The sequence below is a fragment of the Pelodiscus sinensis genome, chromosome 3 (assembly GCF_052426305.1).
Source record: "Pelodiscus sinensis isolate ZL-2025 chromosome 3, ASM5242630v1, whole genome shotgun sequence".
NCBI lineage: Eukaryota > Metazoa > Chordata > Testudines > Trionychidae > Pelodiscus > Pelodiscus sinensis.
The window spans coordinates 183,859,818-183,887,598 of NC_143054.1; the positions used below are offsets into that span (position 1 = coordinate 183,859,818).

At 44.7% G+C, this 27,781-nt stretch overlaps 1 protein-coding gene across 2 annotated transcripts in view; it reads right to left on the bottom strand.

Annotated features, from left to right (window-relative positions):
* Positions 1–3,568: 3,568 nt before the first annotated feature.
* APLF (aprataxin and PNKP like factor) overlaps positions 3,569–27,781 on the bottom strand; it is a 75,421-nt gene continuing 51,208 nt past the window's right edge. The window contains exons 9-11 of one of the 2 annotated variants that reach the window (XM_006114108.5): positions 19,576–19,622; positions 16,812–16,853; positions 3,569–7,056 (exon numbers count right to left, since the gene is read on the bottom strand). In XM_006114108.5, the coding sequence (XP_006114170.2) occupies positions 6,860–7,056; positions 16,812–16,853; positions 19,576–19,622 (286 nt within the window). In that variant the 3' untranslated portion in view covers positions 3,569–6,859. The remainder of the gene's footprint in view (positions 7,057–16,811; positions 16,854–19,575; positions 19,623–27,781) is intronic. The other variant, XM_075925559.2, reaches the window with a different exon arrangement.

The following is a 27,781-nucleotide window of genomic DNA, read 5'->3' on the forward strand; positions in this document are numbered from 1 at the left end:
GGACTGTCATTGCACATTGAAAGTGCGGTCATATGGATAGAAATCAGATAAATATCGCATTTTATTAATATCAGCAGAACTGACTTAAATGAGGCCTGCGTGTTGCGTAGTCTTGCCTTTGTATTCATGACCGTCAGTGTGAAAGAAGCTATTTGCATATATTTGCATGCATATGCAACCACACTTATGTTGCAGCCCTCAGCATGTGCTGTGAGTATCATTGTGGCCCCCGGGGCTTCCAAAGTTGAGTAGCCCTGATCTAGAGGAATCCATGTAATTGTATAGACATCAAAGAAAGAAGCTGCTTTCTAGTCCTGAACTGAACTTGTGGAAATTCCAGCTACCAGGTATCCGCCCCTTCAGTATTTAAGCTTCTGCAGCTGAAATGTGACACTTTGAGAATGTTAGAATGCAAAAGCTTTTCCACCCAACCAGCCTTTGCTTTTAATTTCCTCAATGCACCAAGCTCCATCCTTTTCATCTCTGATGTAGTCTTTACCATGAATATAGTTATGCCCCCACCTTTTTCCTTTAGATATTTGCTCATATCTTCCAATCCTTTCATATCACCAAATTCTTGTTCCATCTTTCTGTTTATTTCCTCCTAAATGTCCCCATTTCTCCCCTCTAAACATGTACACACACACACACTCACACACTCACTCCCCACCACGTTTCTCTTCTCTGAAGAGTCCTGGATCCAGAAGAGTGTTGTGGAATTAAATCATTAGAAAGCATTCAGCTATTTTCTTGAACTCTGAATCCTGGTCTAGCACTCTATACATAGGATATGGAGGCAGTCACCCTCATGTTTGAATCTTCACTGTCACAATGATTCGTGGCTCCAACAGCAATTCATTTAGGCCCCAATCCATAAAGGTACTTGGTACCAAAACCCCAGACATAGCTATAAAACAAACCAACAAACTCACCCCAAGGATCATGTAGCCTCTCCTCCTCCACCTAGAGAATGCCCTCACAAAATCCCATTTGCTGCTCCTGTTTCTATGCTTATAACAACTGGTGCCATGGGACCAATCACCACCACCTGCTTCTGGTCCTCTCCAATATTGCTCCATCTGCATCAGTGAACAAGTTACCTTGCATAATCTGCTCATGGTTCAAAATATGTCACATCAATCTGTTTAAAGATGCGTCTAATCCACAGATCTCAACACAACTCATTTGGCCAATTCCTCTAAAGAACCTCAATATCATTTCCAGATGGCATACCAAGTGTCAAAACAAGTTTCAAACACAGACAATGCCTATCTCTTGACAGATCCAACAGTCCAGTCCTTGGTTTTGATGTGCCACACTCTGTGGCCAAAGAACTGCAACAGCCACTGTAAAAAACTACAGCTGTAAGATAGAATTCACAAGCACTACTGAGAAGACAACCAGGCCCATGGATATAGTGTCTAATACTGACACAGTTAGGATGTCCCCAATCATGGAGAGTCAGCACTTTGCATATTGTATTCTAAATCATTCTTCAGGGTAAATTTTGATGTGACTATAATAACCATCATGGGTCAGACCAGTGGTTCACTAATCCCAGTATCCTGTCTTCCAACAGCAGCTGGTGCCAGGCGCTTCAGATGGAGTAGAAAGAACTGAGTAGTCATTCCGTCCCAGCTTCTGGTAGTCAGATTTAGCAATACATACAGCATGGGTTGTAAAGCTGACCACCTTCAGATGGAAATATCCTCCATGAACTTACCCAATTTTTTTAACCTAGTTATACTTTTGGCTCTTAACAACCCTGGGGAGTGTGTTGTGTGAAGTACTTCCTTAATTTTAAATCTGCTGCCTATTCATTTCATTGAGTGACCCCCAATTCCTGTATGTTATCTAAAGGGATAAAAAAACCTTTTCTTTTTCTTTCACACCATTCTGATTTTATAGACATCTGTTAGATTGCCCCTGCAATCATATTTTTTCAAAGGTGAACAGCTCCTCTTTATTACTCCTTTCAAATGTACATTATTTTGCACTTACCAATGCTGAAATTCATCTGCCATGTCGTCACCCAGTTTTGTAAGATCCCTTTAACTCTTCTCAGTCTGCTTTGGACTTCACTATCTTATTTTGTAACATCTGCAAATGTTGCCACTTCACTGTTGGCCTGTTTCTCCAAACTGTTTACGAATATGTTGGACAGCATTGGTCCCAGTACAGATCCCTGGGGGACACCACACTTTACCTCTCTGTCTGAAACCGGACCATTTATTCCTACCTTTTGTTTCCCATCCATGAGAGGACCTTCCCTCCTAGGACTCCTTACTTTGGTTAAGAGCCTTTGCTGAGGAACCTTGTAAAAGGCTTTCTGAAAGTCCAAGTACACTATATCCATTGGATCACCTTTGTCCACATATTTGTTGGCAAAGTCTTGGCTGCCATGAAAGATGTGACCAGAAGTCTTCTCTATAGCCTTTATACCTGTCCTTTCAATGGGCAGTCTTAACATGGCAAAGCCGAAACACCAGGTAAGTGCGGAGAAGACATCAGGGATGCAATTACATATATGTTGCCAGATTTGGCTAACGCCAAGTGCATTTGTCATCAACAAGTATTAGATTTTTAGAACATTCTCCCAATTTCCTCTCCCATAGGCTCCCCTTCAAAACAATTAAGACAAGCATCAGGAAATTAGATACAAACTCTGAGCTCTGCTCCCACCACTGCACAAACACTCCATTTCTGTTAGTGTTTTTAAAAGTGAAATAAGAGGGAGCTCATGAGATGGCAATGAATTAAGAGTAATTGGACCCTCTCACTGGCCAGTCTATTGGAGTCTTGGTTATCAGTGACCAAATGTATTAGCGTGAGATGGTCACCAGATTGGCCAGAGCTGGTTCACCAGCAGGCAGTTTTTATAAACCTTGGGGGAAAAAAGAATAAAAATACTTTTGGGGAATCTTATTTAAACCTCAGGAAATTTGGGAAGGAAGTATTTGATTGATTTTTTTTGATATCCTTATGTCAACAAACCCATCACGATTCAGACCAGAAGCATGGAAAAAGCTACTTTGCTTTTGACAAGGGGAAACAAAGAGGAAAAATACTGGCACACAGGCTTGACTAAAAGACAAAAATCAGGGTGTACTATTATTACTGTGGAGGCTCTTAATGACAGTTGTTCAGTTATCCTCTCCATAATTTTTTTTTAAGTCCTGGAAGGATTATATTTAATAACAAAAGCTAATATAGTGTGTAAAGCTACTAGTGATTTATAGATTTTTTTTGTGATTATACGTATGACCTTGATAAGCACCACTAATGAAAATTGCTACTTTTATTTTAATAGAAAAATCTAATTTAACCTTTTGGAGCAGCTCAGATGGGAATTCACATTGTGACAATACTGAATAGAATGTCTCTGCTTGCTGAAGGTTGCTAAGATCACACATGAAGTCAAATAATTCAGAAAACTCATCTATGATGAATTATTTTCAAGTGAAAAGACAGTAAGCAAATGATTCTAATACTCTCAAGATGCAGAAGATCATGAATGATCATTCGTACTCAGTCTTTAAAAGTCTTGAGGCAGATTTCTGAGACATAATTTTTGAAAAATATTATATTGTTCCCAATACAGATCAATAGATTTATACATTAGTAGGTTATCTGAACTCCTCTGAAGCCTTTAAAAATTAAGTAATTGTCAAATTAAAAATCCTCTTAATGGTAGAGAACATCTCTGAGTCTCTTAGTAGGTTCACAGACATGGAGATACAAACCAGCATAGATACTATTACATACAAAACCCTTTGATGTTACAATGTTACATTTGCAAAGTCAAGCCTTCCAAAGTTTGTAAATGCATGCATAAAGAATGCCCACACAACCTTAATTCAGCCTCCTGGGGCATACATGCTATAATACAATCTATAATTATATGGATTACTCCATTTAAAACAGAAATGGAAACAAAAACCAGCTCCAACATGTGGAACCACATTTACCTCCACAAGGCTGCCCCACAGCCCCTTTGGCATCTCATCCCTCAGAAGTGCAATCAAGTCACTTCCTCTTCACCACCTAGGCAGAAAGTTCACAAGGCACACAGAAAGGTCTCTGACCTCAGTTCCTGTGCCCAGCACCATAGCCCCAGATGCCATGGCTCACTATGTCTACACTACACTTCTTTTTCAGAAAAAGGTACGCAAATTGCAATATGCAATTTGCGTAGCTTTTTCCGATTGTTTTTTTCGGAAGAGGCTTTTCCGAAATTTGGCCCATTACACCGGGCCAAATATCAGAAAAGCCTCCTCTTTCGGAAAAGCCCTTCTTCCTCATGAAACAAGGTTTACAGGGCTTCTGAAAGAGCGCATCTGCTCTTCAAAAAAACGGAAAAGCAGACACATTCCCTGGATGTGTCAGAGTTTTGGTATTCCAGAAAAACTCCATAGTATAGACATAGCTTGGGAGAAGAAACTGCAGAGTCCTACAGAATCCTGGGAGAGGACTATACTCAGTCACTTTGTGGTGATGGTCTTGTGCAGCCTGATCAAATGCAGGAGCTAAGAGGATAGAGCATACCTAGTGCAGACGCAATCCTCTGAGAATACAGCTGCCAAACTGACATGCTTTTATGTGCAAAATCTGATGTTTGGAGGCTCTTAATCAAATTTGGGCAGATTTTCATGGGAACAGCAAAAGACACATCCCTGAGACACATCCCTCTGCTACATTTCAAATCCCTGCTTCAAAATATGGCTGTGCTAGATCTTCTCAATAAAACGGTTTTAAGCCTTTTATTAAAAAAATACAAGCAAAACCTCGTGCTCAGTAATGGCTAAACCATTTCTGCTAAAACTTTCAAATACATTCACTCTGGGACAGACACTTGGCGTGATACATTCAAACTGAAAAGGTTCAAAGTTAAGGAAAGTTACAAGTCAATTAAAAACAGGACCTTAATAGGAAGCATTAGGTAAGCTTTAACAAACTATAAGCTATGTTTAGATAAGTTCAGCATAATTTTAAGTCAGTTCGCTGTATAACCAGCCACTAAGTATCAGTTTCAACATAAAGTGACAGTATCCACAATGTACAATGACTGAAAAAAGATGCAATGGTTCCCTCTAATTTGTATGTCCATGTGCAGAATGAACTTTGTTATGTGCTCCAATATGAGACCCATCACTTCCATACTGGTGCAAACAACATATCTCATTCTGTACATGGACAATCTGTGGTGGGGATAGGGCTGTGGAATTCAGAATATGGGGGGAGGGCTCAGGGTTAAGGGGAATGAGGGTACTGGGTCAGGCTTAGGGATGAGTGTTTAGGGTATAGGAGGGGGCTTCCAGGTTGGGGCCAAGAGGTATGGAGTGTGGTAGCAGGCCCAGGGCAGGAGGCTGGAGCGGGGGTATGGTGTCAGGGCAGGAGTTAGGGTTCAAAATGGGGCTCAGGGATGAGGTGTGCGATCTAGGAGAGAGCTAGGGTGTGGGGTCTAGAGAGAAAGGGCTTGGGATATAGGGTGCTTATGGGGGCAACTCCCATTTGATGGTGGTGGAGAAACAGGTGGCTCGATGCTACCCCCCACAGCTCCTACTGGCCACAATTCCTGGCCAATGGAAGCTGCAGAGAGAGTTTTCCAGTGCTCAGTGACACTGCTTCAGCTGGGGAGGAAGGAATGGCAAGCACATGGAGCCTTCTCCCACTTCCCCTCACACACACTTACCATTGAGGGCTGGCCCAGAACACAGGTGTTTATGGTCTACAGCCCAGGACCTTGGCCAAATGGGCAGGGCTTAGTTCTGGGCCCTGGGCTGCAGCTCCTAAAGCTCCTTTCTTTAATCTGGTCCTGCTACGGTGGCCGGAGGAGCATGGCTCTCCTCCAGCCCAAACAGGGAGCTGCCATGGCTACGGAAGAGGCAAGCTCATCCAGCCTCAGCAGGGAGGTGCCATGGCCAGAAATAGATGTGCTCCTCCGGCCCCAGCAATGCCAGCAGGGAGCTGCCGGATCAGAGAGAGTGGTGAACAGCTCTGGCTCCAGCAAGGACAGGCAGCTGTCTGGGGAGAGGTCCTTCTCCCCAGGCCATGACAGCTCTGTGCGCATCAACCCTGAGCCCATGCAGGGTTTATTAGGAGGCCGCACAGCTTAGAGTAAACCAAGCACTTGGCTTTAACAACAGTCAAGAACTGATTTGGGACAATTTGAATTTCAGCTTGCATTTTTTAAAATTTGTTTTCCCCAAGTGATTTAGCCCGTTTTCAAAACCAGCAAATTAAACCAGGAACATCAGAGAAATAAGTGCAATTATAGGGTGAAGACATCCACAATTAACAACCTGGTAAAACTTAATGTGACAGTGTAGGATAGCTGAATAGCAAACTAATCAAAATAATTGTTTTAGCAAAGACTCCCTGTTGAGCTGAGAATAAGCAGATCTGCCACATTAAAAAAAAAGTTGTGCAATGTTACTTCTTTATTTAGTAGGGAATCAATTATATAGTAAAACTATAAGCCGCTCTAAGGTAAGTCTTCAATCCTTATTTTTTTCAAGACATAATAATCCTCATGAATATCTTTCTAAGAGCTACATTCCAACACATTAATCTTCCCTCTGACAATATGAGCTGTGAAGAAATTGGAAAAGAGTCTTCGGTTAAACCACAATATAATCCCAGACTTTTATTATTTGACTTCACCAGCTAAATTATCAAAGGCAAAACAATGGGTATGGAAAGAAAAAGGAAACTGGTGCTCATTTCCCCCTTCATTAACTATTTCTGTTTGTAGTGTCTCAAGCATAGGTAAAGGTAGCTTTCAAAATCATTCCCCAAATCCCCACCAATCTTGTAAACAAGTATGACATTAGTAATTTACAAGATTGTTTGGCCCAAACTACTTTTTAGTTTTAATAAATTTTTGGGCTTCTTTCAACAGTGTTTCAACATCTTCAGGATTTGGCTCCCAATCAGAATCTTCATCCGTAGGGTCGTACTCCTCCTCTTTCTCCTCGTCATCTAGAAAGCTGTCATTCAGGTCATATTCATTTGGTTCGCCATCATTATCACTGTCCTCCTCCAAAATACTTTTTCCTGTACAGGCCAAAATGTAGAGAGTTTAAAGTATGTGTGTCAAGTGCTGTGGAAAAATTTAAATTCGTGGGGCACTTCTTATAATGTTGTTAGCTCAAGAATTACAAATAATTTTACTTTTTTAAACCAGAAATTACAACTATTATAAAACTATGGGATTATTTAGCTGTTCTATTAACATAATAGTTTGCACTTAAGTAATGTTTATAGCACTTTTCATCCCAGGATCCCAAAACCTTTATAAATATTCAGTAAGCTTCTCATCACTATGACACATTATGCCTCACTGACATCCTGTACCCCATGTTCACCACTTTTATACAATGATATATTTTTTACCAAGTATGCCTTAGGAGGTATTTGAAACATTCTACTGAACACAACTCGCATGTTAAAACATGCAAATCAACACCGCACATGGACCTACAAGATCTTGCTATATGATTGTTTTTGAAATATGCTGTAGTTCTGGGTAATGCCTTCAGACCATTATCTCAAAGACAAAGGCACGTTTGTCAGGTCCGCTAGGTACAAAAAGACAGTTACCTGATTAACTGGAGTGTCACATGCAGGGGAGGTGCAAACAAGAAATTTACAACTCATCTGAAGGACAGCTGGTAACTCACATGGGTCATGGAACTGCCTGATCCCAAGACCCAGGAAAGACTTTTCCAGAATAAAGGGTTATGTTGTAAGAAGTGGGAAAAAATGTCTCTAGATACCTCTCCTCCCAACAGCTCTACTTGCACTTTCTAAGTGAGATTGCTTGAAAGAAAGGCAAAGGCGCATCACTGAATGGCAGAGAGTGGTTCTGGCCTGGGAGGTTTTTCCAACCAGTACAATCTACTAATGCTTTTGGGCGAGCAACTTTTTTGCTTTTAAATTTACTGCCATTAGTAAACGTTTAGGAATTAACCTGCTTGTTTATTTTTTATTTCTTGTGCAACCCTCATACCTTTACCTCTTCTGACTGTCATACCTTATCACTTATAACCTATTAAAATCTCTCTCTCCTTAATAAACTTGTTTTATTGTTTTATCTAAACCAGCATGTTTGAATGTTTGGAAAATCTCTACTCTGTTCAAGAGGGCTGGTGCATATTCGTTATCTTTTGTTGGAACGATGGGCTAATTTAAGTGTGTACGCAGTTCAGTATACTGAATGATACAACACACACATTTCTGAGTGAGGGAGGAGAAGCTTGGATTAAGAGATACGTGGATGTCACCCTGTATCTATTCATGGAAAGCTGGGCATGGCATTCATGTAGTAATCGGGGAGTGTCTTTACATGCTGGTGGCTGTAGTGAACAGAGCCTAAAGGGACTTGCTGTTCTTTAGCCAAGCAGTGTAAAAGAAATCCCAGTCTAGAGAGACGGGGACACAACACTTCAGGTTGCACTTTGAGAAGAATGTCAAATGGCCACTATAAAATATTATTTCCATTTTTCTGATAGGTGAACTGTGGCACAGAGAAATCAAAAGACTGCTGGAAGGCACACAGCAATCCGTGGAGGAGACAAGAGCACAATCTAAGAAAACCGAGTCCTGAGCCCTCAGAATCCTAACTAAGGAGTGGACAAGACAGCCTCTGGGGGCCAGATCCAGCCTGCCAAGCTGGTGGACACAGTCTGAAGCTTCCCTGCCGCTTCCCCATCCCCAGGCCAATCGAGACGTGGGGATGGGGGAGCATGTGAAGTCTCCCCCCCACCAGAGGGAGCCGTCGGCTGTTTTAAAACAGCCAGCCAGTCTCTTTAACTATTGCATACCCCTGGCAGGGTGGGGGCATAGAGCAAGCGACTTTGCACACTCTCCCCGCCCCCAGTCCCTGATTGGACTGGGGGAAGAGGGAGCTCATGAAGTCTCCTTCCACTGTGGCACCTAGAGGGAACCGCCAGCCGTTTTAAAACAGCTGGCAATTCTCTGGGGGTGGGAGCAAAGACTTCACATGGTCCCCCACCCCCAAGCCAGTCAGGGTCTGTGGGCCGGGGAGCAAAAGAAGTCTTCTTCCCCCATCCCTTCCACCCAAGGTCCTGTCTCTTCCAGGGGGCCCAGGGCCACTTCAGAAATTTATTAAGAGGCCCCTTTTTAAAAACTATTGCCCATCCCAACCTAGCATCAGTTCAAAAAAAGAACAACTAAATCATTTCTATCCAACACCACTAACTTCACTGCTGAAAATGGAATCGATTGTTACAAAAGTCACTGATGGCTTACGGAGCAGCTGATTCATTAGGGTCCACAGAGAAGTGGAAGGTGTCTTAAATACAGTACAAACAAAATCGCTACCATTTCACACAAAACAATTAGAGGAATGAAAATACAGTAAAGCTGCCAAAGGAAGGAAAAACTGGAAATAAGCAGACATGCCAGACTGAACAAAGGGGAGGATGGAGAAGAAAAATAGAGAGCTGCAGCAGAAAACTGGAAAAGAAAAAAAAAAAAATCTATTGATTCCACTGTGCCCCTCTCTTTAAAAGGGCTGAGTCGTCTCATATGAGAGTGATTTTCAGAAGCACTTGCAGTTCCAGGGATTTTTATAAGGGCTGCAGGTGTTCAAGCTTTTCTGAAAAGTCTCCCATAATTGTCCATTAACCCCCCCCCCCCCCCACATCCCTGCCCGGTTAAGAAAACTGCCTGCTTCAAGAGTGTTTGGCAAGAATGATACTGAGCCTATTATAGGTCACACTCTGCACCTCTTACACCTGTTGAATATACTCATCAAGTAGTTTCAATGAAAGATATGGTGGGATCTTTGCAGAGTAGTTTACTGCTCAGTGTGAGTAATGATGGCAGATTGATCCTTTTGGATATAAGTAACCTAGAGATTTGAAAAAAATCCCCTTCACATTCAGAGCACTACTTGTAGCACCTTTATTTTAAGTGAACTGTTGTGAGGAGCCGCTGCCTGCTTTCAGCAGCCTGTTGATAATGTGCCACTGTCCTACAAATAGTTAAAATGGTTTTAAAAAGATCATCTTGTCATTTTGCTTGGTTTTCAGACTCCAGCAGAGAACAGCGTAGGTGTTTCCCCCTCCCTAGGAAGTTTACTCAATCCCCTGGCTTTTAAGGAAGCTCATTAAGCATTCAGTCTGACACAACAGCCTCTTGTATTGGCACCACATTTATCCTGATGACCTCGAGGCTTTTTTCATTAAAGGTGTATTTACACAAAAGCAACTGCAAGAGGATGCAGCATATAAAACACTATTCTTGGGAGGTAGGTGATTTGCAAAAGTTGTTTGTAAGAATATTCCCTATAGCTGACAGCCTGAACAGATCACTCATCTGGGTAGAGGAAGAATAGACAGGCAAAAATTTGCAAAAAAAAAAAAAGAACAGAGTCAATGGCTACTTCTAGTCTTACTGATCCCCTTCTGCTCTTGTCCTTGCAGCACTACCCTTAGATATGGTTTCAAACCCTGGCCTCTTAGTCTCTAGATCAGGGCCAGGCAAAATATAGCCTGAAGGCCAAATCCAGCCTGCCAAGCGCACTGCAGGAGTCTGTCAGGCTCCCTGACCTCCCTGCTCCTGCTCCCTCAGAAAAGCCGGCTGTGGGGCCTTGTCGGAAGAGCTGTGAGCCCGGGGGAGGAAGGGAGAGGCTTTGTGAGTTATTCCTGCCCCAAGCACAATTTTGCAGCTCCCACTAGTTGTTCAGACACACATGGTCCCAAAACCAGCCCATTTGAGAGGTGTGCCAGGTCACGGAAGACAGGGAGGCTGGCAGCAGAACCTGTCAGGCTGCTGCCTGGGAGTCACAAAGGTAAGCGTCTCACAGCCAGGGCCTGCCTCTGGCACTCCAGCCCCTTCTCCCCCCCCCACCAACCCTTTGCCCCCTTCACAGACCCTGTACATCAATTCCCTACCCCAGGTCACAAACCCATCTTGCCCTAGGTTACAACCCAAACCCCTTCATCTCCTCCTGCACCCCTGTTCCCTGCCCCAGGTCACAACCCCTCTCTTCACCCAAACACTCTCCCAGATCCCACACCCTCTCCTGTACCCCAATCCCTTACCCCAACCCACAGTTCTTCCATTAATATCATAGAAGAGTACGACCACTTACCAAATTCTTAGAGTGGTCTCCATCAAAAATTATTGCCCATCCCTGCTCCAGGCTCTAAACAGTTAGCAGTCCCTTTGGTGGCAATTAGGATAATGACTGAGAACTAAAAATGTCAAATGTCATCTAATCAGTACCCGTCTCCTCTTGCTTGCTAGCGTTTAAATGTGTTTATATGGAAATGTCAGCGCTACTCTGCTTAACATTGCAGCTGTGCCACACAGCATGTATTAAAGGTTAAAGGAACCCTATCTACCAGATAGTCCTAGTAAGCTGCGTGTCCTGTGTCTCAGATGTGACCTCACTGATCCTAGCCTTTTACAAGCTTTGGGAGCAGCCACCGGAACCAGGAGAGGGGGCATTTTTAGAAGGTTAGCAAACGTGAACCATTGCGGGTTTGTAGTTATTGCAGCTGTGTTGGTCTCAGGGTATAAGACACATGAAGGAATATCTTTTATTGAACTAATGAGCAGGGCCAAGACACCAGCTTTTGAGCTTCACAGCAATACTAGGTTGATCTAATAAAATATATTCTCACCCACGTCTAGCAATGATTAACAGCATTTTAATTAAGTTACCCAAAATATCAGGAAGAAGGAGACATGAGCATAAAGACACAGAATGTGAGTTTACAAACACTGAAAGGCCTTGCCTCTAATATGCAGAACACTGAGGGACAACCTAAGCTATTGAGTGGGCCACATGAGTGACCCTCCTTCATATCAATGGGCCACAAGATTGTCAGAACCAAGAGGGTCTCCCACCATAGGGCAATTTTTGGTAACTGCACTTGTGTACTAGAATTTGCAAAGCGAGCCGATTAAACCATAGCAGTACTTCGATTGGATGCAGAGGGAGCACGTGGCTCTGACAATGCATGTGGTCAGCATGCACCTCACTTCATGTGCCCTTCATTAAAGTGTGTGTCACTTTAGTAATCACCACAGGAAAAAAAAAAAAACTACCTGGATGGAAACCAGCAGACTCATGGACTACACATAAAACACCAATGGGCCACATGTGGTCCTCAGGCTACAGCTCCTCCCCCCCCCCCCCCCCCCCCGATGTAGAATTGCTAAAATATCAGAGTTATTCCAACATTGTCTTATAGCTTTTCATGGTTAGCTAGCCATCTGCCTGGGTTCTCTCTCTCCCACCCCACTACAATGGACAAGCTACAAGTTACTGAATTGTTTTTTTTTGTAGCTGTCCATGCCATCAAAAAACCCTCAATTTTTTTTAATGCAAGAGGGACTTAAGGCATTACACAACAGGATAACACTATGCAGAATGACTCAAACAGGACTGGATCACAATGTCATGAGCTACCTGTGATACTGCAATTCCCACAATGCCACAATAAATGGTTCACAGGGAAGCAGCATTGCCACAGTGTGATGACATCAAAAATCAGCTGCTGTGGAACTAGATACTATATGCAAACATCTTCAATTAAAGCTTTTCCAAGCTACTCATGGCCTCTAAGGCAACTAGGATTTCCATCCATTCTGAAAAAGGTCCAACACTCCCACTTTAACTAGCCTGTAAACTGAGCTGTCGAAGAACCTTGCATTTGTTTTGCATTTCATGCTGTAGAGTCATCTCAGTGTCATACAGTTCATCTCATTCACACACGAGACGCATTTTATTGTGAGCCAACTCAGAACCTGCAGTCAGATGGGAAAGTTGGGCCTAATTCCTTCAGACACACATATGTACCCCTGCTAACATCGTAATAGGAATTGTATGTGCATGTCCTCCAGGCAGATTTGGCTCTAAGTAGAGCTGATTTTAGTATTTTTGTAGAGGCCAGGGAAGCAACTGTTTGCCTGATGCTTCAAACAAAATTCATGTTTACTATTGTCACAGCAGCACATACAGGACCTCTGGGATGGTGTGTGATGGGTTGGACCACAGAAGTCCCCTAGGGTATGTCTACACTACCCCCCTAGTTCGAACTAGGGGGGGAATGTATGCATACCGAACTTGCTAATGAAGCCCGGGATTTGAATTTCCCGGGCTTCATTAGCATAAAACCGGCTCCGCCATTTTTAAAAGCTGGCTTGTTCGAACCCCGTGCTGCGCAGCTACACGCGGCACGGGCTAGATAGTTCGAACTATGTAGCCATTCCGATCTATCTGTACACCTCGTTCCAGTCAGAGCTTATCTTTTCTCTGGCCTGGGTCTAACCCAGGAGTGGGGAACAAGAGGCTTGCCTAGATCTGGCCCGAGGCTCAGGGCTCCTTCTCCCGCAGTACGGAGCTGGCACTCCAGCCCTATCACCCGCAGTTACTGCCCAGACCTCACACCTGCCCTCCGCTTCTGCGCCCTACCTCCTGCCCAGCCCGCTCCTGCACTCTCCAACTCTCTCAGAACCACCAATCCCAATCCACTTCTGCACCCTACCTCCTGCCCAGACCCTACACCCCAAGCCTGCTTCCTGGCAGCACACTCCCATACATCAACCCTCATTTTTGGCTCCTCCCTGGAGCGTAGGGAGCCCCACAAAAATCTACTAACCTGGCCCCCTCCGGCTCTGGTGTGCGAGGGGAATGAGGGTTTTGTTTTGGGAGGTTTTTGCTTCTAACTTCTATGCTGCCCTTGACTGATTTTTCTGTGGGTCAGCCCAACCCCGGAACAGCTTCTCCCACTGTTAGGCTTCGGCTACACTGGCAGCTTCTTGCGCAAGAATTGTTTTGTGGAAGAGTTCTTGCGTAAAAAGTCTTCCACAAGAGCACGTCTACACTGACATGTGCTTTTGCGCAAGAGCGTCTATAGCAGCGTGGACGCTCTCTTGCACAAGAAAGCTCTGATGACCATTTTAGCCATAGTGGTTTCTTGCACAAGAAATTCGTGTTGCCTGTCTATACTGCCCTCTTGCGCGGGCTTATTCCTCATGAGGCGAGAATAACTCTTCTGGAAGAAGCCCTGTTTTCCGATGCTAGACTGTAAATTTACTTGCGCAAGAACGGGCGTGCAGTGTAGACACCCAGTAAGTTTTTGTGCAAGAACAGCTGTTCTTGTGCAAGAAGCCGCTAGTGTAGACATAGCCTTAGTGTTTTTTGTTTTCAGGTCTCTCCTCTTAGGGTAGGGAAGCAGTTTCATAAGCCAGCTGAAGACCATCCTTGTTTGCTCCCTTACATCCCTTGTTTTCTCCCTAGGGCAGGAATCCTTTCCTCAAGTCTCCACTGCTCCCACCCCAGAAAAACACCAGATTCTAGATCAGGGCAGGCAACCTATGGCTCAGTAGGGCACCAAATATGTGGAGGGAAAGAGGAGATGTGCGGGAGAGAAGGCTGGGGGGAGACTGTGGAAGCAGCCTGGCTGGGAAAGGGGGAGACAGGGGCAGAGGTTGTACAGAAGGAGATGGGGAAGATTCATTGGCAGCTTCCCCCACCCCAGGGGGAAGGAGTATGGGGCAGAGGTGACTCGTGGCACCAGCTCCTATGCCCCTGACAAAATTTCAGTTGCTAAACAGGGTGCCCCACATGCCTCCTCTGTGGATGTCCCTCCCTGTGCAGGCTCCAATCGCCCCTGAGGGAAGGGCTGCCCCACCCAGCAGATAGAGGGGATTTTTTTTAAGTGTTGTAGGTATTTGTAAACACTGATCCATTACAACATGTATTGTGTGGGTGTACAGATGCGATGTAAAAAAACCTGACCTCTTAAAATGATTTACAATCATGAATACGCAAATATGCAAATAAAATGTTACCAGTCCGCCAAAAGTTTGTGAATGGGTTTGCCAGTCCACAGTATAAAAGAAGATTGGGAACTACTGCATTATTTGAATATACCAGTAGTTCTCCAAGTGCGGTCCATGGGCCACTAGTGGTCTGTGACTATCTTGCAGTTGGGACTCTGGCTGAGGGCTCACTTGTGAGTCTGCACTGACACTCTAGCCCCATGCCTCCCCCACAACAAGGTTTAAGTGCCAGGTTCCTGCTTTGTGGGGAGCAGGGAGTCTCACAGGCCAGATCCTGCTTGCTGGGGGAGGAAGTGGTTGCATGCCCTACCAATTCCCCTCCCCCTGGCTGGGGGAATGGCAACACAGGAAACCTCTCACTTGGAGGCTTTCCCTGCTGCTCCCCTTGGAGCACAACCAATGGGAGCAGTGGGGAGAGGTGTCTGGGAGCAGCGAGGGACATAGAGCCAGGTAAGGGCTCCCCCAACCCTCTCATACCAAGATCCCTACCTCCATACTCCTTACACACATCCTTCCCAGCCAGACACCACCCACCTGGCACCATCCCTCAAATTTTGTCATCATGGATGGTTGGCTGGTGGTCTACGGACAGGCCTGCATTGAACCGAGTGGCCACAGGCCAAAAAGTTTGAGAATAACTGGAAGAGACTCTTTGCAGGAGAGGAACCTCTTGAAGCACAGGAGAACTGGACATACATGGGAGGAAGGGCGGAGGGGATGGAGGAAGGTTGGTATGACCCTCTAGTAGTGAAGAATATGGAAGAGATGTTCTTTCCACTTCTTCCTCTTTCTTTTTATTTTTAAACTCAACTCAAAGAAGTTAGAATGTCTTCTAAACACTACTGAGCTACCCGCCCCTAAAAGGGGAAACCCTAAACTGAAGCTTTTTCTTTTTTTATCCAACACAGTAATTAAACACTAAGAACAACAAAAGCACAGAAACAACTACCACTTATGCGAATGATACAGATAAGAATCAAATTGAAATCGAATAATTTCCATCTTTGATTAGTTGATAAGGGCGCTTCCACTTTGAAATGTAGGAAGAGCATGCCCAGCTGTTGCTACATTTCAAAGGCACAAGTGCCACATGATGTTCTGCGTTTGAAACTTACAAGCCCAGCAGGGGCTCTTGTGCAATTAAAAGATTGAAACATAGCATGGAGCCCGGGGCAGTGAGGGACTCCAAGTCCCTTACTGGCCCCAGGCTTCATGCAGCGCTTCTGCTTGGAAATGTACACGAGTCCCAGTAGGGACTCGTCTACATTTCAAAGGTGGAACGCCATCGCTGTGCTCCTGCCCCCTCCCACAGAGCTGGAGCTGGAGAGGGAGAACCAGCTTTTACCTGCTCCTCTTCTCCCCGCTCTACTGCCTCTTTCTGATAGAGGCAGCAAGGAGGGGCGGAAGGGACTAGTCGCTTACATCCCTAATCAATATTTCAGATACAAAATTAAACTTGAGACAAGGACATTGGCACACGTGTACATGAACACAATGCAAATTACCTTCATGTTATTTAGAACATAGCTTAATGCAAAAAGGACTACATCAGTGTTTGGGACCATCAGCCTTTGCTGGGCAAACTAAGCAGCTGTAAGTGAAATACTGATTCCTTTTATCTTATTGACTTTTACCTTGAAGAAATATTACAGGACCAATTGTTTAAGCCACTCAATGTTCATCTTTAGAGCTTAAAAAAAACTTTGCAGTTTCCAGAGAAAAACTAGGTGTGCTTATCTGAACCATATCTGTGTAGATCACCCAACTTTAAGAGATTCAATGAATATCCCATTTTTTATTGTTCATGAAAGAAAAGAATGCACTCCCCCCAACTAGAGACCTAGCCTTCAGGGTAAAGTGGTCCAATATTACACCTTTGCTGAGTGAAACTAACACATCTAACCTGCTTTGTCTTTCATGTGCATGATTTAAAAAAAAATCATAACATTAACTCAGGTTCATTTAGAAAATTAGAATATTCGAACCTCTTTTAGTAGTTTTCTGTCTGGTGGTTCTTGCTTCCGTTTCTAAATGAAAAAATGCTATAATCAGAAACAACAATCTAGCAGAACTCTTTAACTTGTCAGTAACAGAGATGGCAAAAAGTACATTCCCATATTTTAACTGAGTGCTGCGGTGACTGTATTTAGTGTGTACATTTATGTATATATGAGGTCTTTTTCAGATTTCTGGTCACTTCCCTAGATGGCAACACTTTCATAAACACCTTTTCCAGGTTTGATCCCATACTTTTTCTGTGACCACTCACCAGGCTGCTGTTTTGGGGTCCGACTTCACTGAGTCATGTGAGCTTTAAGCTTCCCGAGTCTAGGCATTGGCCATGTACCACTTCTGGCTGGGGATTTCCGAGCACATCCTCAGGTTACAGACCCTCTGTCTAAAAGTCAGCCATTCTGAGATCTAACACCCAGCAATCCAACTGCCTAGACTCCCAAGGCTAATGCCAGCTCCCCATAATTCTTCAGTTACTTAAGTACACTCTTTTCCAGGGCTACAACCCTGTGGGCACGCTGGTTTACTGTTCAGGAACATATAATAGCTAAAGTTATTACAGAAGGGGAAAGGATAGCTCAGTGGTTTGAGCATTGGCCTGCTAAACCCAGGGTTATGAGCTCAATCCTTGAGGGAGACATTTAGGGATCTGGGGCAAATCTGTCAGGGATGGTAATTGGTCCTACTGTGAGGGCAGGGGACTGGACTTGATGACCTCTCAAGGTCCCTTCCAGCTCTATGAGATGGTATCTCTCTCTCTATATATATATATATAAATAAAAAGATTTTTAAAAGTTTTAAATATAGCAATAGATTTGTATGTTTGCATTACTTTTTTACGTGATTGTGTTATTCAAAAACAGACAGGGTAGGTGAGGTAGTATCTTTTATTGGTCCAGCTTCTATTGGTCACAAGCTTTTGTGTTACGCAGAGCTATTCTTCAAGTATGGGTTATTGGAATATCTCTTGCAGAGATAACACTACCATAATTCCTAACTCGGGAAACTCTGCACAGTGGTATTACATGTGAATAATTGTATTAAATTTAAAATCTTGTATTGTTTGTGAGATTGATAGGGGGGATTTATGTTTTTTTCTTTAAAAAACATTCAAAAAGAAAATTTGATATTCTTTAAAAAGTAACGAATTGCAATATTTTTCAATGTTAAGTTTTCAATAAATATAATGATTTCAACTTGAAATAGTAGAAAAGTTACTTTTTAATGAACGCTTAGATTCAGTCCTGATTAAATTGTCCAACACCTAAAGAGGAACTAAGAAAATACAATTGGAACATAGTTCTTCAATAATATTATAATATAGTCAGAACTTTTATATACATAATATTCATTTGAATGTGTAATAAATACGGTGATAAGGTCAACAGCATAATACATAATTTGTTTCCTTTTACTGACAGTGCCCTATTTAAAAAATCCAAGTCTCTCAGATTATAGAATTATGGAAACATTAAGTTTTCAGAACAAAATCCACCAACTGATTCAAATATCTATTACTTTTTGGTGTTTCCATCTGCATCATGTACACATCACATTGTTGGCATTTGAGCCAACTAGTGATATTACTCAGATCAAATACATTGAAAATAGCAATGAGAGAAATCTTAAGTGAAGTAGAAAAGCAATCATCTTTACTGTGGACAACTGCAGGGAAGGAACTGAAGCATTAGTACAGTAAAACTCCATTGGTCCGGCATCCAATGTTCTGGCACTCCTGGTGGTCCGGCACCATCAGGAACCCGGAAGTGCTTGGGGCAGCCGGACAATTGGAGCTGCTCTGTGCCCGGCTTCCTCGATTCAGCCGCTGCTGAAACTGACCAGCAGCTGAATCGGGGAAGCTGGGGGCAGAGCAGCTGAGGTGCTGCCGGGTTGGTCCCCCAGTGCTGCCCCTCGGGGCTGCGGGACCAACCCGGCAGTACCCCAGCGGCTTTTGGGGACGCCTGGGGCAGAGCAGCTGGAGTGCGGCCGGGTTGGTCCCGCAGCGCCGAGGGGCGGCGCTACAGGACCAACCCGGCAGCACCCCAGCTGCTCTGCCCCAGGTGCCCTGATTCAGCCGCTGCTGAAACTGACCAGCGGCTGATTCTGGGAAGCCCAAGGCAGAGTAGCTCTGCCCTGGGCTTCCTGGAGTAAGCCGCTGATCTTTTTCAGCAGCGGCTGACTTGGGGATGCCTGGGGCAGAGCAGCTGGGATGGTCCTGTAACACTGCCCCTTGGCACTGCGGGACCAACCCGGCAGCACCCCAGCTGCTCTGTCCCAGGCATCCCCAAGAGCAGCTGGGGTGCTGCCGGGTGGGTCTCACAGCACTGAGGGGTGGCGCTACCAGACCAACCCAGCAGCACTCCAGCTGCTCTGCCGCAGGCATCCCCGATTCAGCCGCTGCTGGTCAGTTTCAGCAGCGGCTGAATTGGGGACGCCAGAGGCAGAGCCAGACTATCAGAAGGGGGGGGCTATGAGGGGTCTAGAGTGGCATCCGCCCCACCCCACCCCAGACCCTTCATAGCCCCCCCTTCTGATAGTCCAGCATATCTGATAATCCTGCACCCCCTGGGTACTAAAGGTGCCAGATTATCAGAAGTTTACTGTAATAACATTGCGAAGTTATATAGTAAGTTTCAAACACATACAAGTAATGCACAACAGAAGCATAAACCATTTAATATTGCCTTTTAAGTGTGTGTCACAGTTTTTATTTTTTAAAGTTTTTAACAACTTCACCTGGCGTTGCAGTGTGTTTGTATTCAAGCTTGTGCTGTGGATTCTTCCTGCAAAAAATTAAAAAACAATGCAATACGATCATTTCCTGCCTTTGCATTCCACATGTCATCATTCAAGAATTATTCATTGCACAATGGAAGTAATCATCAAACTTCTGGGAATGTGAATGAAATCAAAATGCATCACTACGTAGTTTCAAATTACTTATTTGCTGCTCTTTTAATATAATTATAAAAAGAAACAGCTCCTCCAAACCTTTTCTTTTGAAATAAACATAACTGATGATAGCTTTCTAAAATTAGTCTTGTATGTATTTATCTACAGCACATAGAACGCATCTACATAGTGGTGCTAGCTGAAAATAAACTATACAATCTGAGCTACTCAAATTGTGTAGCTTATTTCAATATCGTCTATTTTTAAATTTGGCACCTTTACAACCTTTAACTTGAAAGAAAAAGGGGCCAGACAGCTTGTATGATCCATCGAGACCCATTTCACTATCCAGGAGCAGTGTTTCACAATTTTATTTGGCCTAGGAACCCTTTTCAGTCTTTCAGAATTTCAAGGAACCATCTATAAACCTGCCCCGCCTCTCTCCTCTGGTGCTGGTCCCTCCCCTGCAGGTGTCTGCCCTTCTGCTTCATCCCCAGAATCCCCTGGCACTTGCACCTTCTCTTACTCCTGCACCCTCCTGTTGCCTCCCCCTTCCCTCACTGCCCCTACCTCCTTTGCCCTCTTTCTCTGATGCCCACCCCCTCACCACCCGTTCCCCTCATGCCCCTGTGCCCTCACATATGACTTGCTCCATCCCAGCCTTCCTTATGCCCACCCCTTCTTTCAAGCCTTCTCCCAGCACCTCCATCCTCTAGCCCTCAATGCCCTTACCCTCTCCCCCTCCCAGCATCACCCTATCCCCCCTCCCACTGACACCTCCCCTCCTGTCTTTTTCCTCATTGTCTGCATTTGGCCCCCTGGCATTTGTCTCTCCTCTACCCTGTCCCTTTGGCGCCTTCTCCTCTCTTCCCCCTCTGCACAAGCCCCTTCCTCTCCCAGCTTCCTCTTCCTTCCCCTTCCCCTACCTTCTGCCTTCCACTTTGTGGGGCTGGAGTCTGTGCTCCATCCCCAGACTCGGAACCTGCAACTCAGCTGTGCGGTGCAACGCAGCGTCCAGCAGTTTTAAAATCCCGAGCCATAACGTTACGTCACGCCCGGACGTCTCCCCGCCCACCGGTTTGAGCACGCCACACAGGGCAGCAGCAGCTGGCAAGGGGGAGCTCAGTGAAGGTTGTGCACAGCAGGGATGGGACAGGACAGGGGTTGGGGATGAGGGAGACACGCTCTGGGGCCTGGGTGGGAGGACACTCGGGGGGCCGGGGCCCGCTCCAGCTCCAAATATTGGTGGAGCATGGACACCATAAGCCCATATAACTCGCTGCCCATGCCTCTGCTGGCTAGCCAGCTCTCTCTCTCTCTCTCTCTTTCAGAAGGGGTGGGGGAGTGCCGGCTCCTCGCGGAACCCCTCATTTTGCTTCACGGAACCCCAGGGTTCCCCGGAGCACCAATTGGGAAACACTGCCCCAGAGGCTTCTTAGAGAAGGCATGAATGCCATGGGAGCAGAATAGCCCTTGTCACAATAAGCATCCTAGCAGGAGGAAAAAAGTATAAAAGAGGGGCAGTGACATCAATAGGCTTCTTTCCCACCCATCTCAACACCTGGAAAAATATCTGGAAGACAAAGACTTTGAACTGGGGAAGATTGGTCCAATCTGCATTGAGGAACTAAGACACACTGCTTGATTCAAATCTTGTTTAATCTGCTTTTGTTAGAAACAAAAATAAATTTGCAGTCTGAATTCTTAGATAAACTGCTCTCTGGGCCTGCTACTTACAGTGATTTGAAATCTATTTTACCTAAAATATCATGTTCTTGGTTGAAGTTCTTGGGAAATCTCAGTTCCGATTACAAAGAGGATTATGTCCATTTCCACACCAAGGGAGTGGTGAACCAATTACTGAATTTGCGCTGCCCGAAGGAGCAGTACAAGACAGCCTAGTTCTGGGGTTTATGGCTGGAGCTGGCAGAAAATTGACTGGAGCCTCTCCTCTATTGGTGGTTCAGGAACAGCTGGGTAATCAGTCATGTAACTCAGTTTGGTGCACCTTCAGGAAGTGCATTCAAAAATCCCCCATAAGGTGGATTTGAACTCTGAAAACTGACTCTAAAAACTATCACAGGCTTTATGTTTATGATCTGTCAGATGTCTATGTAATATGCTCCATTTACAAGTAATAATAATTTTTGTCTCAAGAATCAGCCAAGCAAGCACCCAAGATAGGTTTGTATATGTTTGTTTTTTCTAATCACCAGCAATATACCTCTTGAAGTCAATGGGACCCCTCATGTTTGTGTACTATGCTGGATCAGAGCTAGAGTACTTTGCTAATTAAGGATCATTCCTGCATGAGGCTAACAAACCCTAAGAATTATATTTTGTTCAGAATTTAATTTCACAGCAGTGCTCTCAACTTTCTCTTGAGGTTGTTTTCAAATCCCATTAACATCAATAAGAAATAATTTAGAGAGTTAATAACAGAGATCAATGAAAAGGAGGAAGAAAATGGTTCGTTAGTTCTATGTAGAAATATGGTCGTAGTTAAAAAACACCACCTGCCACTTCAAGAAAAAAAAATGAAGATTAATTTTCTTCCCTTCCATTTTAAATCTTTGGCTAACCTTAGTGGTCTTTATAGTAGCTGTGACAAAGGCCAATTATTTGCTCCACATGCACACCGAGAAACAAGAAAAATAAAGAGTGGCAATCTCATGCAATTGACTGGAATTTTTAATACAAGTTCCACAAAGCTTTTTCATAACCCATAAAAATTCTGCCACCAAAAAAACCCAAACACACGCACACAAAAAATGCAAAGAGCAGGCAGATCCTGAAAGCCTGCACCATAAATCAGAAGGGATCTTGTACTTAGACAACAGTGTTTACCTTTAATAACAAAATTAAAACAGTGTGAAGCTACGAAGTATGCAATAAATTATATCTAGCCTATAGCAAAAATGAGACACACACAACTAGCATACAGTTTAAAACAGCATATTCTCTAAGTACATTTTTGAAAACAGCAACTTTTCATTAAGTCTATTTAATACAGTACATTTGATTTACAGTCTATAATTATAGTTTCTAAAGTTCTTTCATCAGTATCCCTAAACCAACAACGTAACCCTGACCACCTCACTGAATTTATTGGCAAGAGACACTTTTCAGTGATTTTAATGGCCTTTGGATCAGGTCTATAATTCTGACAGCTAAACTGTTGACTTCCATGGTAGAGACCTCAGAACTCTCATGAGATTCAGCATGTGGGGTTTGCAGGGAATGCTTCCCGCTGGAGGAAGGGATTACAAGGACCTCCAGAACCAGAGGATTGGAAGAGCAAAAAGGTCTAAACCCCGAGATCTTGGGGTCTCCTTGAGCTTTACTCATTTGTTCTGCTCCCGCAAAACACCCTCTTATAGGAACTATATTGTACTGTCAGCCAATGCAGTGGATCCTAGTCATTAACAGAGCCTGCCTTTGGGAAAAAGACTAACGGCCTAAGGACAATAGACCATTTGTGTGAAATTATGGGAAAGGAGGGTTAATTTTGCTAACTAGAAACCTGTTAAGAGAATAAGTCGATTTTGACTTGTTTTGGCAACTTGGATTTCTATGGATAGTCTGTGAACCTATTTACAGACGACATTGCCTGGACTACATACATGCATACATTCTCCAGATAAGACAAAGTCCTGAGGCGTATGAGGGTTTTGGAGGCAGGGCTCCTGGATTGCATGATAACCATGGAAAGTGCCATGACAAAGAAACTCTGGGTGTGGGGGCTTTTCTCCCCTCCCGTTTGTTGGTGTCTGCACCTTTTCTTATTTTCTGCTTAACGCTGCAGATCCAGTGTGTGAAAAGAAGTTACTCACACTGTGCAGTAACAATGTTTCTTCAACATGTGTCCCTGTGAGTGCTCCACTGTTGGTATCGGGCTCGTACTGGTGCTGCGGGTCGGAGATTTTCCATAGTCGTAGTCAGCCAGAACGCGCCTGCATGATTAGCGTCTCGCGCCGTTTGCGCCCTTCGATCATATGCGGTCCGGCTCCCGCCAGTTCCTTTCACTGCTTGGATATCTGCAATGAAAAAAAGACAGAGCTCCGGAGCGGGGAGAAGGGCGGGACATGGAGCACCCACGGGGACACATCTCGAAAAAACATCATTACTGCATGGAGTAACTTCTTCAAGTTGTCCCTGTGGGTGCTCCACTGTTGGTGACTACACAGCAGTACTCAGATGCACTCTGGAGCTAGGTTTGACACTAACGGATAGCGCTGCTGAAGCCACCGTAGAATCTGTGGCCAAACATTGTGCAATTGCATAATGCTGCATGAATGTTGCATTGGATGACCAGGTGGCTGCTCTATAAATATCACTCAACAGGACTCCTCTGACAAATGCTGCTGAAGTAGCCACTGCTCTCGTAGAGTGGGCTTTTGGAAGAGATTGGAGAGGTCTGTTGCGGATGTTGTGACAAGTGGTAATGCATGTCACTATAAGCTGTGAGATGCACTGGCTGGAACACCCTTGGAACACCCTGAGGTTGTTATTATCAGTCATCCATTTTACGGCAGTCTCGGGTTCTATGAATATAGAAAGAGTGCTCACTGCACATCGAGTGTGTGGAGTAGAGCTTCTCGTGAGGAAGATTGAGACTTCAGGTAGAAGGAGGGAAGTACTATCGGTTCGTTGATGTGAAATTTCGAACAAACTTTAGGGGATAAAGGCCAGGTGTAGATGTAATACAATTGAGTCTCTGGTGAACGATGTAAATGGTGGTGTTGCCAACATAGCAGCCAGCTCGCTAACTCTACGTGCCGATGTGATTGCCAGGAGAAAGAGGACCTTCATCGTGATCATCCTGAAAGAAGTCATAGCTAACGGCTTAAAATGAGGATATCCAGTACAAGGTCTAGGTTCCAAGGGCGGGGGGGGAGGTCTGTGCGGGGGATTGAGGTTTGTTAACCCTTTCATGAACCTTTTTGTGATCAGGTGAGAAAAGATCGATGCACCCTCTATGGGATGATGGAATGCACTAATGGAAGCTAAATGTACTTTCAGGGATGAAAGCAAGAGTCCCGCCTGCTGGAGGTAAAGGACATATTCGAGGATTTGGTGAAGGAGCGATGTGATGGAGTCAATTCAATTGTCAGAGCACCATAGTGTAAATCGATGCCATTTCGCAAGGTAGGTAGTGCGGGTAGATTGTCTTCTGCTATGCATTAGAACATCTTTAACTTGCTGCGAGCAGAGATGTTCAGATGCCTTGAACCAGTCAGAAGCCACGTCGTTAAATGTAATCTCTCTAGTCTGGGATGGAGAAGCTGACTGTGGTTCTGAAAGAGCAGATCTGGTTGGAGGGGGAGGGGATAAGGAGGCTGCAGGGACATTAGACGAAGAAATGGGTACCAGGGTTGCCTTGCCCATGCTGGGGCTATGAAGATCACTCGTGTGGAGTCCGTGTTGATTTTCTCTAGTACTCAAGGTATGAGCACTGCCGGGGGAAACACATAAAGCAGTGGTCCTCTACAATTGATTAGGAGCATGTTCCCTATGGATCTTTCTCCAATGCCCACTCTGGAACAGAAATGACGACACTTGGTGTTGTCTTTTGTAGCGAACCAATCTATTCGGGGAGTTCCTCACTGATGGAAAATGCCTTGAAGAATGTCTGCACGCATCTCCCACTCGTGGTCATGAGGAAAGTGTCTGCTCAAGTCGTCTGCAATCTTATTGCTGGTGCCTGGTAAGTAGGATGCTACTAGGTCAATGTTGTTTCTGATGCACCAATTCCACAATCGTATCGCCTTGGCACAGAGGGATTGAGATCTTGCTCCCCCTTGCTGGTGGATATAAAACATTGTGGCGACACTGTTGGTTAGCACCCTGACATTCGAGCCTGAGATATAATTGCGGAAATGCCTGCATGCAAGGAACACTGCCCCTGAGCTTCAGAAGATTTATGTGCAACGCCCTTTCTGCAGGTGACCATCTGCCGTTCATGTGCTCGCCCCAGCCTATGAAGGATGCATCTGTGGTTAGTTGAAAAGTAGGTTGTGGACGATGAAAGGGTACCTCTGCCATCAGATTTTGCGGGTTGGTCCACCACAACAGAGAAGTGCAGATGTAAGGTGGAGGCGCTACTGTCTTTTGAATGTCGTGTTTGGTTGGAATGTAAACCAAAGCCAACCAATGCTGCAGGCATTGGAAATGGAGTCGGGCATGTTGCATCACAAACATGGTCGCAGCCATATGACCCATCAACTGCAGGCAAGTAAGCACTGATACTGTCGGGGCCTGTAACAATGTTTACAAGATCTTGTATGGCCTGAAATTGCTCTGTTGGTAAGTATGCCCATGCATTGATCGAGTAGAGTCTGGTGCCTATAAAGTTTATGATCCGAGTTGGTTCCACCGTGGATTTTTGCTCGTTGATTATGAGTCTGAGGGATTCGAAGGTTTGTTTGACCAGGTTGAGCATACAAGATGTCTCCTGTAATAACCTTCCTTTAATGAGACAGTTATCCAGGTAAGGAAATATAATGACATCTCTGTGACATAAATGTGCTGCTACCATCAATGAGAGTGTTTTGGAGAACTCCAGGGACAGATGCGAGGCCAAATGGTAGTATGCAATACTGGAAATGTGTGTTGCCAACTACGAAACGAAGGAATTGTTGGTGTGCTCGATGAATGGTGATGTGGAAGTAGGCGTCCAGTAAGTCGAGGGCTGCAAACCAGCCTCCGTTGTTGAGTGATGGTATTATAGTCATGAGTGTCACCATTTTAAAACGTTGTTTTCGAAGGTGACTGTTCAGCTTCCACAGATCTAGACTGGGCCTCCACCCCCATTTTCTTCTACATTAAGTAGTAATGGGAGTAAAAGCCCCTTCCTTTGAACTGCTGAGGGACTGTCTCCACTGCCCCTATCAATAATAAACGATGGACCTCCTGTCTCAAGAGTTCCTCATGAGATGGGTCCCTGAAGAGGGACGGGGTTGGTGCGGAGGGAAAAGGGATAGAAGAGAATGGAATCTCGTAAGCCCAAATTTCACGACTTCCAGGACCCATCGGTCCGTTGTTACCTTGGCTCAGTGCTGATAAAAGGGCCGAAGGTGATGGCGGAATAAGAGATAGGCCCAGAGGTTTGCACTGACAACGTGTTCTGTGAGCATGCCCTTGACCGATGAGTCAAACCTGCTGTTTTGGCCCTGGTTGCTTGGTCGCTCGGGATGGCTCAGGACGTCTGCGCTGTACTCGTTACTTCTGCCTAGAATGGTCATAAGGGCGGTGTTGTTGCTTCTGGTATTGAAAGTCATACCTCCTTTGATATGGGTAGTAACTTCTCCTCTTATATGGTGGAGCATACATACCCAGGGTACATAATGTTGTGCGAGAATCCTTGCCCGAATGTAAGACTTGAGCAGTTTTGTCTGCGAAGAGCTTGCACTTTTCAAAACGGAGGTCCTCTACCTTTGTCTGTAGTCCCTTAGGAACCACAGCCGAGGTGAGCCATAAAGATAGTCTCATAGCGATTGCCGTCGCTGTAAATCGGGAGGCTGTATCAGCAACATCTAGGGTAATCTGTAACCCTGCTCTCGCTGCTGTTTAACCCTCTTGTACCACAGATTTAAGTATTGTGGTTTTTGAATCAGGGAGGTGTTGAAGGAATTCTGTTAACTTTGAATTGTCGTCAAATTTGTGGTTTGACAGCAAATCCGCGTAATTTGCTATACGTTGAAGCAAGGTACCTGATGAGTACACCTTCCTTACAAAAATATCCAGCTTCTTGCGGTACTTATCCGCCGCCGTGTTTCTGTACTTGGGTGTCTTTGCTCTGTGCTGAGCTGTGTCCACCGCCAGAGAATTTGGTTGGGGATGGTTAAAGAGAAATTCAAGGCCTCTGGAAGGGACAAAATATTTCTTGTCCGCCCGTTTACTTGTTGGCACCACTGAGGCTGGGGTTTGCAAGCTTTCCTCTGCAGCCTCCACGATTGTTTCATCGATTGAAAGCACAAATTGTGACCTCTGCTGGGGATGTAAATTTTTGAGCAGACAGTAATGCTCTGTCTGTACCTTTGCTAGCTGC